Below are 14,869 nucleotides of genomic sequence, written 5' to 3'. Positions count from 1 at the left end.
ATATAATAATTTGTTACTTTGAATATACAACAGATTAAGAATGTACTTGTACATAAGTATTAAACATTATAAGGATGTCATTTGTGTACCAATACTAAGGACGTAGAAATAAGGTGGCAGTCAAAGCTTTAACTTAATTCACATCTGCAAGGTCCGCCTACATCTTTGTACATCTGTATGCTCAAGAGTCAAGTGAGTGTCTCTACATAAACCCATTGACTTCTGGAAATGAGACTTGGCAGATTTTACTCTGTCTAACATCAGACAATTTTACTCATCATCTGGGGGCATCCTAGGCTGTTTGCGGTGTCAATGGGTTAATGAAATTATTTGTGTGTGTGTCTACACACTTGTACAAATACATTGGTATTTCAGCTTGCAGGTTGTAGAGCTGTGTATATGAACCTACTGTACATGTACAAACACAAAGTTAACAAACCAACTGGCAGGAGGAAATCCTTTAACAATTCAGAAAGTTTGGTGGAAGTGAATTCTAAACAGACACAGACAAATCATGCTAGTCATCAGAGCAAGATACGTATTGACACCAACATCAAGCCCCCTAACGACACGACTGTGTCTGCTCTGTGTTTTTCTTCCTATTAACTGGCCAGCTTGTTTTGTAAGTTTATGTTAATATCCATAAACTATTAATAATGCACAGTAAAATAATAGTCAGCAAAAACAAGGAGCTTACGTTGTGCACATCTAACTCAGCAATTCTCTCAGGTGGTCCTGGGGCCATTTGGTAGATTCTAATGATATGATCTGTGCTTCCAGACACCAGAAAGCTTCCTCCTATAGAGACAAGAAACACATTTGATTGCAACAATAATTGACTTAATCCAGAGAGAGAGAGAGAGACATTTTAATGGAATTTGGTCACCTGAGTGATGGTCAGCTGTACTCCTTTAAAAGGTGTTGTCAGTATATTGCAAAGTAACTTAAGAACTCTGATAATATCGGCCGGGAGCTTATTGGTCAGAAACATGTTGTTAGTTACCGGTAACTTATGTGAATTAATACAACTTAATTCTGTTTTGCGCACTGGTTGTCCTGTAAAGGCAATAACTGAAACAACTCAGGAAAATGAAGATTGAATGGCTGACATGTTTCACAAATTGCATATCAAATTATTTCCCCATGTATTTAATTTAAAGGTAAATAAGAATTATGTCAAAAAAGGCATTCTTACCTGGGCTGAATGACGAGCATACCATCTGAGTACCAGGCCGTGACTTCTCAATGAATCTTATAGGCTTCAAACTGCAGCAAATATTATCAATAAACAATTATCAATCAATCATTTAATTAACCAACCAGTCAAGCACTCATTTACATGTACTAGACGAAGTACTCACTCAAATGTTAAGGTGTTTAAGTCCCATTTCCAAAAGCAAACTGTCCCGTCTCCACCAGTTGACACCAGATATCTACGAAAATGCACAAACAATACACCCAAATGAAGACAAATGTCCCCATCCTACTCCTCAAGATATTCCATGTTTTCTTCTAAGTTTATTTTAGGTAATGTGTATTTTTTTAAAAACTGTTTTGCTCACCTGGATTCATTTAAAGGGGACGGACAGAACTGTAGAAAATAAAAGAACATTGTGTTAAATTATTAGTACGCATAATTATTATTATTAATGCCACTGGCAAAACGCAATGTGGAGTTTCACAGTGGTCAACTGGAACTGGCTATCTCAGCAATAAGTAGACTATGAGCAGTCCTTTTTCCACTTGACTTAGTCTGTCAAATGCACAATATTTAAAATAACTAGTAAATACAAATGCAAGAAAAATATCAGCAGCTGTGCAAGGTCTAGATGTGTCAGACTTGGTGTCACATACATGGGTTGAATTGTTGGTTCTCTACTCTGCTTCGAGAGGTTTTTCTCTGGGTAGGTCTGGTTTTCCCCTCTCCTCAAAAACCAACCAACAATTTGATATAAGTTGTTTGATTTGCTCTGATTTGATTTCTGTGCACAATGTCGCAAATTAGCTCCTCAGCCCTAAATACATGTACAGGTGACACTTAAATAAAGTTCATCATTATCATTATTATTATTATTGATTTATAACAGCGTTCTCTGTCAGCTGAAAGTCCACATGGGCATCTGGTCTCCTCCCGAGACCCGAGGTGTCCAGACTGTTGGGAAACCCTTCACCATTTCACTTTTAACATTAACCACTCAGTTCAATTAAATATCCAAGACTTTCCTGAGTATTCTTGCAGAGCCTAGCAGACACGCTTTCTGTAACAGATTGAATGCACTTGTCATTTTTGAAGTCTCAAGACCTTTAAGTAGCCCCTTAGGAACAGTCCCAAAAGCCACAATGTTTCGTGACAGTTCCACATACGCCAAATTTCTCACTTAAGGTCTTGATAGATTTCAACCTTCTCTTGCTCCTTGTTCTTGTTATTAATATTATTATCATTATTGTAGTTATCATTATCATCATCATCATCATCATCATCATCATCATCATCATCATCATCATCATCATCATCATCATCATCATCAACATCATCATCATCATCACATGCTTCTTTCAGGACCATTTTACATGCATTTGCTTTCATTATCCAATTTACTACCCTTGACAGACTTATCTACAGTACCGAGCAAAAGTAAGTTGACAGTCTCTTTCGAGTCTCGATTCTCAACTCGATCCTTGATCCTCAATTCTTGCGAGGAACGAGGAACGACAATCGAGAATCGAGTCGAGAATCGAGTCGCAGGAATCGAGAATTTAATGAGCTGGTTGCTTGACTGATTCCTCGATAGATTAATAGCACAAGCACAACTGGGAATATGAATGAAAGAAAAGCCTGCCAAAATTTTCTCGGAGAATTTTGTTCCGGAATAACGCAAAAAACCGAGCGAGTTTAGTCCTCTTTCGAATCCGGTTGCTGAAATGGAGAAAACATCATAACGAACGACACTATTCTGTGCGATTGCGAAGGAGACACATGTACATGTAATTATTCTTCCGCCGTATGATCGAAGCATACTCAACAATCACACGGATTGTAAACAGTCTTTGACACCATCTGACCGGAGCGGTATTTGAAGTTTACTTTGTAGGCTTCTAATCGAGAGCGTGATCTACCCGACAATTTAGCTATATTGAGTGCCTTTGTTGCGAAATTTTATTCTTATCTATAGAGTAGAATAATTGCAAATTTTGCATTTGTCAAATTACCGCATGTATGTTAATTTCAGATTTACAAACACTGTTTCGTTGAACCTAACTATTCCGTAATGACTCGCTCGAGTTGTCCGAAATTTTAACAAATTATTAAAATGAAAGTTCGATCAAATGAGCGCGGCCTTGTTTGTTTATTCCCTTACAAAAATAAACACTTCTTTAGTTACCAAATTGTCCTAGATTACTTTAGGATTTTCAAATTTCTGATTACTATCAAACAACCAAAACGCTGAACTTTTGTTTGTTGCAGGAGAAACATCCGCGGTTTCATACTGTATCTGGCTTAAAAACCTTATAAATTATTTTGTATTAATGCAAACACACAGCTTAACCTTACCGTATTTAGTAAAAAATATCATTATTTATTACATGTATTTGTGAGTTGGTCATGACTTTTATTTGATATGATGGCTCCTAAAGGAGCCGTTGTTAATAAAAACAGCTTTTCTCTTTAAATCTGTGAATTCACTTATGTCCTGAAGCTTTTCCCTGGCGCGCAGCTACTATGGGAATCACCGTTTGGAGATGGCCTATGTATCTGGAGCATTTGACAGCATCGACTCGCTCATTCCAGAATCTGGAGATTCCCTTGATCAACTCTTCTTTCGTTCTCGGCTTGATGATGTTGCGGAGAAAATGCTTCAGTTCATGCCATAAGAGCTCGATAGGGTTTAGGCCAGGAGACTCCAGAGGCGTCTTCCACCAGTTAATGTCATTCTCTTCCATGAATTTGCGTGCTATGCGGCTAGTATGTTTCGGGTCGTTGTCCTGTTGGAAACGATGACCGTCTGGAAAGGTTTCGCGAATGAAGGGGAGAAGTCCTTTTGACAGAATTTCGCTGATGTAGAAGTCAGCATCCATAATTCCCTCGAAATAGTCAGCTTAGTCGGACCCCATTTCGAAATGCCTCCCCATAAGTGTACTTTAATTGGATGCTTTCTAGGGTGTTTTTGATCTTAGCAATTTTAATTTTTTTTACCTCGTCAACCTACCTTTCTACGTGTATTTTGAAACCGTCACAGTATAAACCCTTTGAGTTATTATGAAAATAAAAGTTTGATAGTTTGATATTGATTTGCCACTAATATGTCATGTCTTACTTTCAGAGGCGCGAGTGAGTGAGAGCATACTTAAAGGGTTTGCGTTTTTCTCAAGTCATCAAACTCCCTTTTTACCATCCCAATACGACCATGTATATCTTCCAAACTAATACATGTATATGTTAATTTTCCTAAAGAGGAGCAATTGCAGAATACCCGGCCAAATTGTTAGGGCCTATTGTAAGAACGAGTCGGAAAACAATAAAGTTTATTCTTATTCAATGACATGTAAATTAGTGGGCCGGGTATTCTGCAATCTAGCCGGTTTTTGTTTTTCAAAGAATGAAACCTGATAACGGTGAACAAGTCTAGCACCGAGATTCGACCATCACTATAACTTTCCTTCAGATCATTGCATTTAAGAAGAGATGTAAAAATATATGAATTGTAGCGTTACTTGGCAGACGCGCCGTATGCAAATATTTCTCAATGTTTACTTTGGAGATTTACATTTGATTCACAATAAAATCCATCGCGCGGTAAAGCTCACTGTTTTGCTTTTATATTTTTTAAATCCACGATATAAGATTGGAGTTTGAAGAGAGAACTCACAGGAACAATAGCCGCTACCTCGTTTTCTTAATAAACAGTTCCTGTTGTTATTTAATCGAGGAGTAACGCTTTCGCAAAAGTTGAATCGAGTACGCATATTTGACAAGGTTTCGCATCGGTGATTTTGCGCAAATCGAGTGTGGAGGATGGAGTTTGGTTTCGAGTGAATTGAGCCTCGATCCTCGACTCGATACTCGATCCTCGATTCTCGCGAGGATCGAGTCAAGACTGTCAACTTACTTTTGCACGGTACCGTAATGTGGGACTGCACATTTCCCAGATGACAAAGGAGCCATCCACTTCCCTACCTGTAATGAGGTTATCATGCCTGTGTGTCCCTGAAGCACTGCTATTGGTGCAGTCGACTTTAAAGACCATACACGGATCACCTAACAAGGAACATTAAACAGGAAAACAAATTAATTATTTTTAAGAATTTTTAAGTTTTCTATTAGCCGTTTCAGTTCTGAGAGTGAGACTTCCTGATTTTACTCTGTATAATGTCAGAGGCTTTTAATTGATGCTGGGGGGACCCTTTAGGAGTTTTCTGCCGACGAATAATTATGTTGCCTCTGCCCCTGACCACAATGACTTTCAGAATCCTATTCTAAATAGACACTTCAGACCATTTTTCCAAAGAAACACACAGGCAAAGAGATAGTTATTATTTTTAGGGTTTATCAAACCTTGTCACAGCTGCCAGCAGCTATTAAACTGTTTTCATAATTAACTGCAATATCTGAAATCTCTGCTTGATGTCCTCTGAGAGTTGCTAGCAAACGTCCATCTTCACTAGACCAAATCTTCACCAAACTGTCGTCGGCACCCTGAAGATATGTTTTGAAAATTAAATTAATGCTAAAACAACCTTGATGGAAATTTAAAGTGCTACTATGACCAAAAGATTAATATTTCTTTGTCAACTAAACACCAAGTGACCCAAGTTTTAAGCTTTGATTTCAAAAAGACACCTATTTGATTTTAACTGAAATTTTCCTAATTCATGGTCTGCCATTACTAACAGTCTTACTTTAAAATCTTGAGAGAGCTGGATTGAGGAGAAAATGACATCAAAGACTCACTAGTTTAAAAATGCAATGCATCTGTAATAATGTGGCTGAATTAATATGCAGTACAGGAGTATCAGGCTTTCAGACTTTTAAACTCAGGTTTTGCATACAGAATAAGCTGCAACAACATGCTGAATTTTTAAGCTAGTGAGTAAATGATGTCACTTTTCCCTAGATCCAACCCTCAGAGTCTAATCAGTCAGTTTTGAACATAAGTAATCGTGATCATGAAATCCAAAATTTACTCTCAAAGTAAACAGCCTTTGGCTAAAAATCAAAGCTCAAGTGTTTAGCAAACACACTTTCAAAACCTGAAGAAAAAAAGGAAGTGGTTTTTTTTTGGTCATACACTGTAATAGCACTTTCAGGGGGGTGGCACTTAACTACCAAACCGTTGCTATGCACCTCTTCAAATAGTCATTTCTCATACACCTTATTCCAAAATGGCTGCTGATTTATGCACATACAAATTGACCCTGTTGCCTCGTTCAAGATAAAATATTCTTTTGAATTTTAAGCTTAAGAACAAGGCATCAATGGCTAATTTGAATAAAAACAAAAGAATATTTAAATGGTGGCCTTTTTGGAATAAGGTGTATGTACCTCCACAGTTATCATTTTTTTGTCAAGTGTCTTCCATTTAACATTTCTTTGTCTACTTCAACTCCCAACCATATTTGGTAAATCACGTGACCAAAAGCGAAAAAATTATGACTAAAAAATCTGTAGCATGCATTTTTTTAAAAAGTTGTTTCTCAAAAAAAGTATGATGCCATAAGGTTCTCCTTTGATACACTTTTCAAAATATCAGTTCCATTTGTTGTATAAATAGAAATTCCATGCCACAGTTTACGAAAAAATTAATGATGGGACGGTTCCAACCTGGTGAAAAAAACCATCTCTTCCAAAGAGTTTTTACATGCTTTTCACTTAAATGCATGGCAGGGGCCTGGGACTAGTTGCTCATGCGCCTTCTGATTGAAGTGATGTCAGATTTCCATTGAAAAAGAAATCTTCAAAGGACCATCTCCACAAGCATTTAGTAGGGCTCTTGACTACCGCATTTACCCGTGTATAAGTCGATCCCATGTATAAGTCAACCCCCCATTTTTGATGGCAAAAAACGCAATTTCTTAATTTCTTTGTTAAAATGTTCATGGGACACTAACCTTGTATTCTTCGATTTCTGGAAATGTGGATACACAAAAAAATCAGGGCCTCAAGCGCTTAATAGTTTTGTTGTTCAACAGCTGTTGTATATGCGGGCATTTTGTCCTTGAGTTTCGAAAAAGTTCTCAGAAAATCGAACATGTACATTTGTAAACCTCCAACTCACCTGTTTCGTTGTTCAAGGATAAAGGGCTTTAGAGGATAAGCACAATGCAACATCACAGAAGCAGGAGTCAATCTTTGAAAATAACTTGCGAATGATGCAAAAATGTGCAAGGTTTTATTGGTCCTTGATTTATAATTTCTCAAATGACAAACAAAACGAAACTCATAAACCAAACAATACGAAGTTTGCAAAAGCATTTAAATCTGCCAGGTTTGTATAAAGAATAAAAAACATTCATTACCAACCAGCATTTTCACGCAACACGGGTGACGATGCTTGCACTCAAACACGAGGTATTGCGCCAGGTTACTAAGCCATTGAACGATCGTGTTTTAATTCGAAGAAACAGAAATGACTTTTAGAGCTTTCTGTCTTTGGAAAACGAAAATTTCGAGTGTCTATTTTAATATTTGTGCTTGTGAGTATCTTCAACATTGAGAGTTGGACAAATCCTTTTTCATTTCAACTGGAATTGCTTACATTCGTTTTGAAGTCTTTTGTCATTCATTTTGAAGTCTTTTACGTCGGCTTTTGTCCACTGCCTTTGTTATGCCCAAGACGACGTTAACATTATTATGTTAATTTTGAATAAATTACTTAGCTGGAACTTGGCTCAAAATCTTTGACCCGTGTGTAAGTCGAGGGCGATTTTTGGAGCTTCCTTTGAGGCCATAAAAGGTCGACTTATACACGGGTAAATACGGTAAATAGCTTTGGATCCATAGCAACCATTGTCTTGCTGTAGTTAAATGCCACTCCCCCAGGGTTGTTGTTAAGCGCCGGCTGCCGGTGAAATTTGCCGGCTGAGTCTGAAGAAGTCGCTGGCTGAATTTTGGCCGGCGATCGTTGTACATGAAAAAGTATGATTCTGAGGTGAATCACTTTTGGTAGCTCTGTGAAAAGTAAACCTATTGAAATGAAATATTGTTTTGAGCACAGTCTTGTTTAAGGTTTTCTCTTTCTGTTTTTTCCTTCGCCTTAACTTTGTTTTCGCAAGGATCGGTAGGCCCCCTTTGAGGCATTGCCAAAGATTGAGAACTCCAGTACAGGTCTTCAGTACAAGTGGGAGGAAGATTCTGTTTCTTTATTTGACCAAAGCTCATCGAAGATAATTATTTTGTATAAAAGAATCCTGTTGCTTTTTGTATGTCAAAGGCCTCAGATTGTATCTAGTGTTGCCAAGATGAAAAATTTTTGCGGGAAGCAAAATTTCCCGTGACACAAGTGTCCAAGAATTTGGATTTTAATAAACAAATTAACAAAACAATAAATTATTATTCCATTTGCACTTGTTGCATATGAGACTGGTTATAGCCAACTCTGCACTACATCTGTCTTTGGGTATTTATCACCTCCTATCCAATGTGCACTCATGGAATAATAACAATTATTATTGTCAAATATTTTGTTTACTGGTATCATATTTATTTATATATATATATGTACATTAACAATACACATACATGTACATATAGATGAAAGACACTTTATTTCATTACAAAAGCATCCTTTCATGTAACATGACTTACCGTAATAATGCATTCTCCACTTCTGTCAAACAGGACACAATAAACTGCTGATAAATGGCCAAGAATTCTGCGATGCTAAAAGAGAGGACTCTTGTGTAAATTAGTCATGTATGTATGCAGAAACAACAGGTGGATACAAGCATAACTTTATAAATAGCAATATTATTACTCCACCATCACCTAAGCAGCATCAATAAATACTACCATATTGGTTTCTTACGTGTTGATTTTACCCTAATATATTATTGTGGCATTCACCAATATGCTCAACATCAACATTTAAACCCAAAAATGGAAAATCTTGGCACATCTATAAAGTTGCATTCCTGAAGGATTACTTCCCATGATTGAGGACATCACTATTAAGCCACTGTGACATCATTTGAAAACAAAGGAAACTACACATGTCATAGACCTCTTTCATAATGGCGGCCAAATAAATTATTCTTTTGTTTTAATGCTAATAAGCCCTACTAACCTCGCTACGACGAGCAAATTTCAAAAGAATATTTGCTTTCAAACGAGGGCAGTAGGCCTAGGTCTAATTAACATACATACAAAAGAATGTAAAGTTGGTCGCCATTTATGAAAGTGGTCTATACTACAATCCTATGGACACACTTCTCTGTTGCAAATTTACCCCAAGAGAATGCAGGATCATCTAAAATTCAGTTAAAAATATAAAACCACAATGTGTGGTTCCAGAAAATATCCATACCCCCCCCCCCCCCCCCACCCCACGGAGGGTCACGGAAATTCCGAGGGGCAGAGGGGTCTGAAAGAGGCAAATTTCCGAAGGGGAGGAGTTTACATAAAGAATACATACAGAGCTTTTTTTCCAGAGGGTTTGAAATGCGATCGAATAAACACTTACATACTTTTCCAATTGATTCTTCAAGGTAACCAAGAAAAATGGAAAATTCTATCCATTGAAATAAACGCAAGATTTCCCACTATTATTCCGCCCGACAACACAGATAGCACTGAGAGACAGTTCAACGTGAAGTAAAAAAAATGGCCAACTTTAAAGATCTGTAAAGGTTGTTTTTAGCTTGAACGCATCTGTTGCTTTTTCAGATGGCATTATTTGTGCAGTCAGTTGATTGAGATCATTTGTTTACACTCATATTATTCCCGTTAATCGTCGACAGCGATGAGAGACAGCAGCAAAGATTTCATTTGGTTGTTTAGTTACCGGACTGAACTTAAAAAGTATGTTTCACACATGAAATGTGTGACCAGTTGAAAAATCCTAAGGCAAACTACAGAGACAAAGCGTATAACTTTATTGAAGTGTTCCTGGTGAAAGACAAATTTCAGCGACATTTGATAAACAGGCCCCAGTTGTTGAAATGATGGATAGCACTATCCACCGGATAAATCCCTATCCAGCGGATAAACACTAGCAAAGCCAATTGAGTTATCCAGTGGATAGTGATTTATCTGGCGGATAGCGCTATCCATCGTTTCAACAACTGGAGCCTAGTGTTGAAAGAAACATGTTGCGTGACGGCTTTTGATTCCCGCTGATAAGCGAAGTCAGTTCACAGCTACACATACGAAAAGTAATATAAACAGTATGGTTCACAAATTATACTACTGTAGATTAAAATTACACCTGCAACATAAAAAATATCATGGAGATTAGCATTGAGGTATTTTCCCGAGTTTCGCTGTGACAGCAAAAATAACTATGTAATAAACAGTTTCTTGTGTGTGCAACATAATTTGATATGTTGTTTTGACTACCCATAAATTTTCACACTTCGACTGGGTTACAAAACGTATACGATATACACTTAAAATAGCATCAACTTTCAGTACTTTTTTTGGATTTTTGAATGAAAACTTCTTTCAATTGAACAGAGAAAAGGTCAGTTGCCTGGACATTTAAGTGTTAAATAAGCTCAGTTGTTAGTTTGAACATTTCAATGCATCTGTGAATATGTCTAGAATTTCCACGATCGTTTATAGGAGAATGAAATTTTTATTACAGCTCTTATTAAATTACAGTCTCTTTTTTTGGATATGGAATTTCCAAGGGGCGTGGGGGACCAAGTGGAAAAATCATGGAAATTTCAGGGGGTGGGGGGAGTAACGTGAAGCGCTCTGGAACGGAAAATCGAGTGGGGTGGGGTCAAACTGGAAAAAACCCTCCGTGGGTGGGGTATGGATATTTTCTGGCACCACACAATAATGCAAAAAGCAACATTTCAATGAAACAAAAACTTCAGGAGTAGTTTTCTTAGAAATACATTTTAGGATAAAAAGAAGTGATAAGAAGTCAAAATGTCGAGACTTCTTATCAATAAAAATTTCAGACAAAAAATTGCGCATGACACCCTCAATTTCACAAATTGTCATTGAAACATGCATAAAATAAAAATGAACCAATTTTTAAATTGCTAAATTAATTAATGGTCTTCAAAATTCTGCCAAAAGTACTGTATGTGTAAATAAACAATTGAATTTCACAAGAGTGCTTCAATACCAAAATTCTCAATGATCATTTCATATTTTCTGGACAGAAAAAAAAAGTTTTTGTACCATGGATAATTTGGTATAAAGGTTTGGTTGTGCCACATTCCTGATGCTGGATGTTCCACTGATCTCTCTGCTGCACAGAACTTGACCTTAAAAACAAATCAACATGGACTTACACATAGAACTCTAGTGTTTAAAGAAGTGGAAAGCAACTGAGCTGACACCAATTTTCCTCATATAGAGCTACAACTGTAGTGTGCAACAGTGGTAAGTGGTTGCATGTATGTAGGGCCCTGGGTCTGAATGTGGATATTCTAATAACTAGCCACACTGATAACCCATTGCAGTCTTGGGCCTATTATGAAGGTGCAGCTTAATTTAACCCTTTGACGTCCAAACTGGCCGAAACCGGCCAGACTTTAAATGGTATATGGTATATTTCATCATTGAGTCAATCCTCACTGGACCATTAGAACCCACAAATGACCAGCTCCCAACGTCAGTGGCTTCATAGCTCAGTTGGTTAGAGCGTCGCACCGGAATCGCGAGGTCACGGGTTCAAACCCTGTTGAAGTCCTGAATTTTTTAGGCTTCTCTACGCAATTGTAGAAATTGCGTTCATAACTGCGAAGATCATAGCTTCACTTGATTTCACATCCGCAGTTCATATATGATTCATTTCATATACCATTTCAGTATATGGGAGGTTAACATGGATTATATTTCCAACTAATAATGGCCAATGGAGAGGCTACTTACACAAGTACTGTAATAACAATAATAATAATCATAATATTAATGACAGTGATAGTGATAATGATAATCACAGTAATAATAATAATAATAATAATAATAATAATAATAATAATAATAATAATAATAATAATAAGACTGCCTTGTTAAGAAAACCTAGAATCCTTGACTAAGGTTGTATGATCTCACTTGTATCGAGAGCTAATTGCCAGTTGAAAAACTGAGACTCCAAATAATAATAAAAATAATAACAGAAACCCATAAGGGTTGAAACGTGTAATGCGCATTGACAGCTTCCGAATATTCAGTGCTAAGTACCATATTTGGAAACCCCTCACTCCAGTTAATTTCGCACGAGAACATTGGTGGTGTTAGGTCACGGTGTTCTTGCAAACTGATTGGTTGAATGTTTCTCTCTTCTTGTTCCAAATATGGTACTTAGCAAATTGAATATCCAGAAGCGTGTTTCCCAGCACACAAGGGGCTGTTACACGTTTCAACCCTTATGGGTTTCTGATAATAACAATAATAACCAACATCTCCCATGGGGAAACTTATCCTAAATAATATCCCGTTTTGCTTACCAATGTTGCCTGGAATTCTTCTTTTGACAGGCGGAAGCAAAGGAGCTCCATGATGGCAAACTGCCAGCGAGCTGACGCTTGGTGTGCTTATATCTGGGGAAAAAATTGCAGCCATTTTAAAAATTAAATTTTAAAAAACCAAGTCAGTAAAACTTGCTTTTGGAATATTTTCCTTTGAGGATGTTCGTGCGAAAATCCTCCCACATTGAAATTTGTTTCATTTCTCCCTTGAAGTTAGGTCATAAATTACTTATTCCAAAAATGAAAAAAAATTGGGGGGTCACCAACTTTGTTTCGGAGAAAAAGGCAAGGGTAAAATGCCCTAATTTCGATAGATAGCTCATCGTAATGGGATGTAGCCTCATCTACTCATCCGTCCAAAATCAGAAAAATAATATGTCAAAGGGAAGGTTTCTGTCCATAGAAATATAGGAGTGGGTTTTTTAGATAATTACATGCCGCTGGGGATGTCATAAACAGTAGAGTTAATCCTGAACGAGTGTTTTCGCTACCCGTTGTAACTACTTCTGGAACTCAGGACACAAGGAAAGGAAAATTTTAAAAAAAGATCTTACATTGTGATTTTTCTCATTTCATAATATTTTGAACATTTTAAGAAGGGCAAGTGATGTGTCTTAAAAATACCGGTAGGACATTTTCGCAATGTCATACGATCTAAAGTCAAGTTTTGAGCTCTAAATGGCCTGTTTACATGGAGGGAGGGTGCCCCAGCTGGCCAAGTTGCTCTGGCAGCTTGGAAGGTTAAAACATAGCCTGCCTTTACATGAAATCACTTAAGGTGGCATGGCTAGTGGGCTATCTTTTGAGTGGGCCACTACGCACAACAAACAAGATGGCGTTAGCAGGAAGTGTCTGGGGAAATTATTTTGCACTTTATTTGTCATTCATCTCCCATGAAGGTAATTTCGCACCACCATGTTTTTGCAGTTTCTCACTTGAGGTAGCTGGGGTAACCCCGCACAAACTGTTTACATGGCAACAAGATAGCCCACCTTAAAAGGGTGCCTTGGGCAAGTAGACTGGGTGCCCCAGGAAGGCAGGTTTCCCTGTCTAGAATGTATAGAATGTAGACACTTCAATACATTTTCTAAAGAAATGTATGAAACATTGGCTCTCCCAGGGTAGCTTCGTTAGCCCAGGCACCCTCCCTCCATGTGAACAAGCCCTAAGTCAAAAAAATTAGAAATATGTTTCTTTAAGACAAATTGATTAACTATGACATAAACCTGAGCGTCCTATGCTGCGAAAAAATCTTTTAAAAAGTAGCTTACTGACTTACTTATTAATATTGTTATGAGCAAGGTTGCCCAGATTCGTAATTAATCGCAACTAAAATGCATATAGTATCATGCATTTGACTGGAGAGAAGAATAGTTTAGAATCGATGTTTATGGTTATGAAGACCAAAAGGAAAGCCAAGTCAAGACAGGAAGAGTCCTTAAGGAACGGATTTTTTTATTGCAAACTACCTGAAGACGTCCGCAGCAGACTTTGTCTTCCAGCGCCCAGCAAAGAGCGAAAACCAGAAGTGCTCCCAGGTACGCATTGCTCTACTAAGGGTCCAAGTCGATGAACGATTCGTAACAAGAAATTGTCCGGAATATGTCGAATTCCAGCGATCTATTGAGAAAAAAAAGTTTGTAAAAACTTCGCTAGTATCAATATTTCTATAAACCAGCGATATATTCCTTGAAAAATGACAACAAATATTTTGAATGGCCAGCTGTCGTCAAAATCTAGAGGGAAAGTAACCAGGCCTTCTTCACGACAAGCTGCAATATCTTTTTATTACGCTTTTTAAAGGCACGAAATTCCGAAAAATCGTTCCCTGTGCTATCAGATGGATCTCTTTCCGTTTTATTGATTAAAGCTCGTTCACTACATCGGCCGCAAAGACCCTTTTCAAACATGTTTGAGGTTATTCAACGCACGTGTTCGCGGGTATTGATCACGAGTTCTTAAAAGGCAGCGGAAATGAAACTTATATTTTCCTTATCCTGACGTCTTGACAGCAGAAATAATATATGGCGAGTGTTAAACAATAGAAAGCTGAGCCAACACGTACCACCTTTCGTTTGTGATTGGTTCGCTACGGATAAATGCTATAAATATCTGATTACCACATGAATAGACAAAAGACTTGGTATGCATAAGTAGCGAGGTGTCAAACACTGCCTAAATTTCATAATGAACGCAGCAAAAAAACACAATCTGCTTGTGCGTC

The 14,869-nt window shown here is 37.5% G+C and overlaps 1 protein-coding gene across 2 annotated transcripts in view; it reads right to left on the bottom strand.

Moving 5' to 3' along the window:
- Window positions 1-14,869, bottom strand: part of LOC138053027 (PH-interacting protein-like) — a 44,446-nt gene that overhangs the window by 28,750 nt on the left and 827 nt on the right. For both annotated transcript variants that reach the window (XR_011133198.1, XM_068899701.1), the window contains exons 5-14: window positions 14,115-14,265; window positions 12,625-12,717; window positions 11,351-11,436; window positions 8,804-8,878; window positions 5,555-5,695; window positions 5,177-5,257; window positions 1,563-1,591; window positions 1,362-1,433; window positions 1,196-1,266; window positions 698-798 (exon numbers count right to left, since the gene is read on the bottom strand). Coding sequence is in view for 1 of the 2 variants with exons in the window: in XM_068899701.1 (XP_068755802.1) it covers window positions 698-798; window positions 1,196-1,266; window positions 1,362-1,433; window positions 1,563-1,591; window positions 5,177-5,257; window positions 5,555-5,695; window positions 8,804-8,878; window positions 11,351-11,436; window positions 12,625-12,717; window positions 14,115-14,265 (900 nt within the window). In the remaining variant the exon portion in view is untranslated. The remainder of the gene's footprint in view (window positions 1-697; window positions 799-1,195; window positions 1,267-1,361; window positions 1,434-1,562; window positions 1,592-5,176; window positions 5,258-5,554; window positions 5,696-8,803; window positions 8,879-11,350; window positions 11,437-12,624; window positions 12,718-14,114; window positions 14,266-14,869) is intronic.

This window comes from Montipora capricornis, chromosome 6 (genome assembly GCF_036669925.1).
Source record: "Montipora capricornis isolate CH-2021 chromosome 6, ASM3666992v2, whole genome shotgun sequence".
Taxonomy (NCBI): domain Eukaryota; kingdom Metazoa; phylum Cnidaria; class Anthozoa; order Scleractinia; family Acroporidae; genus Montipora; species Montipora capricornis.
This window is presented reverse-complemented; position numbering and strand designations above follow the sequence as displayed.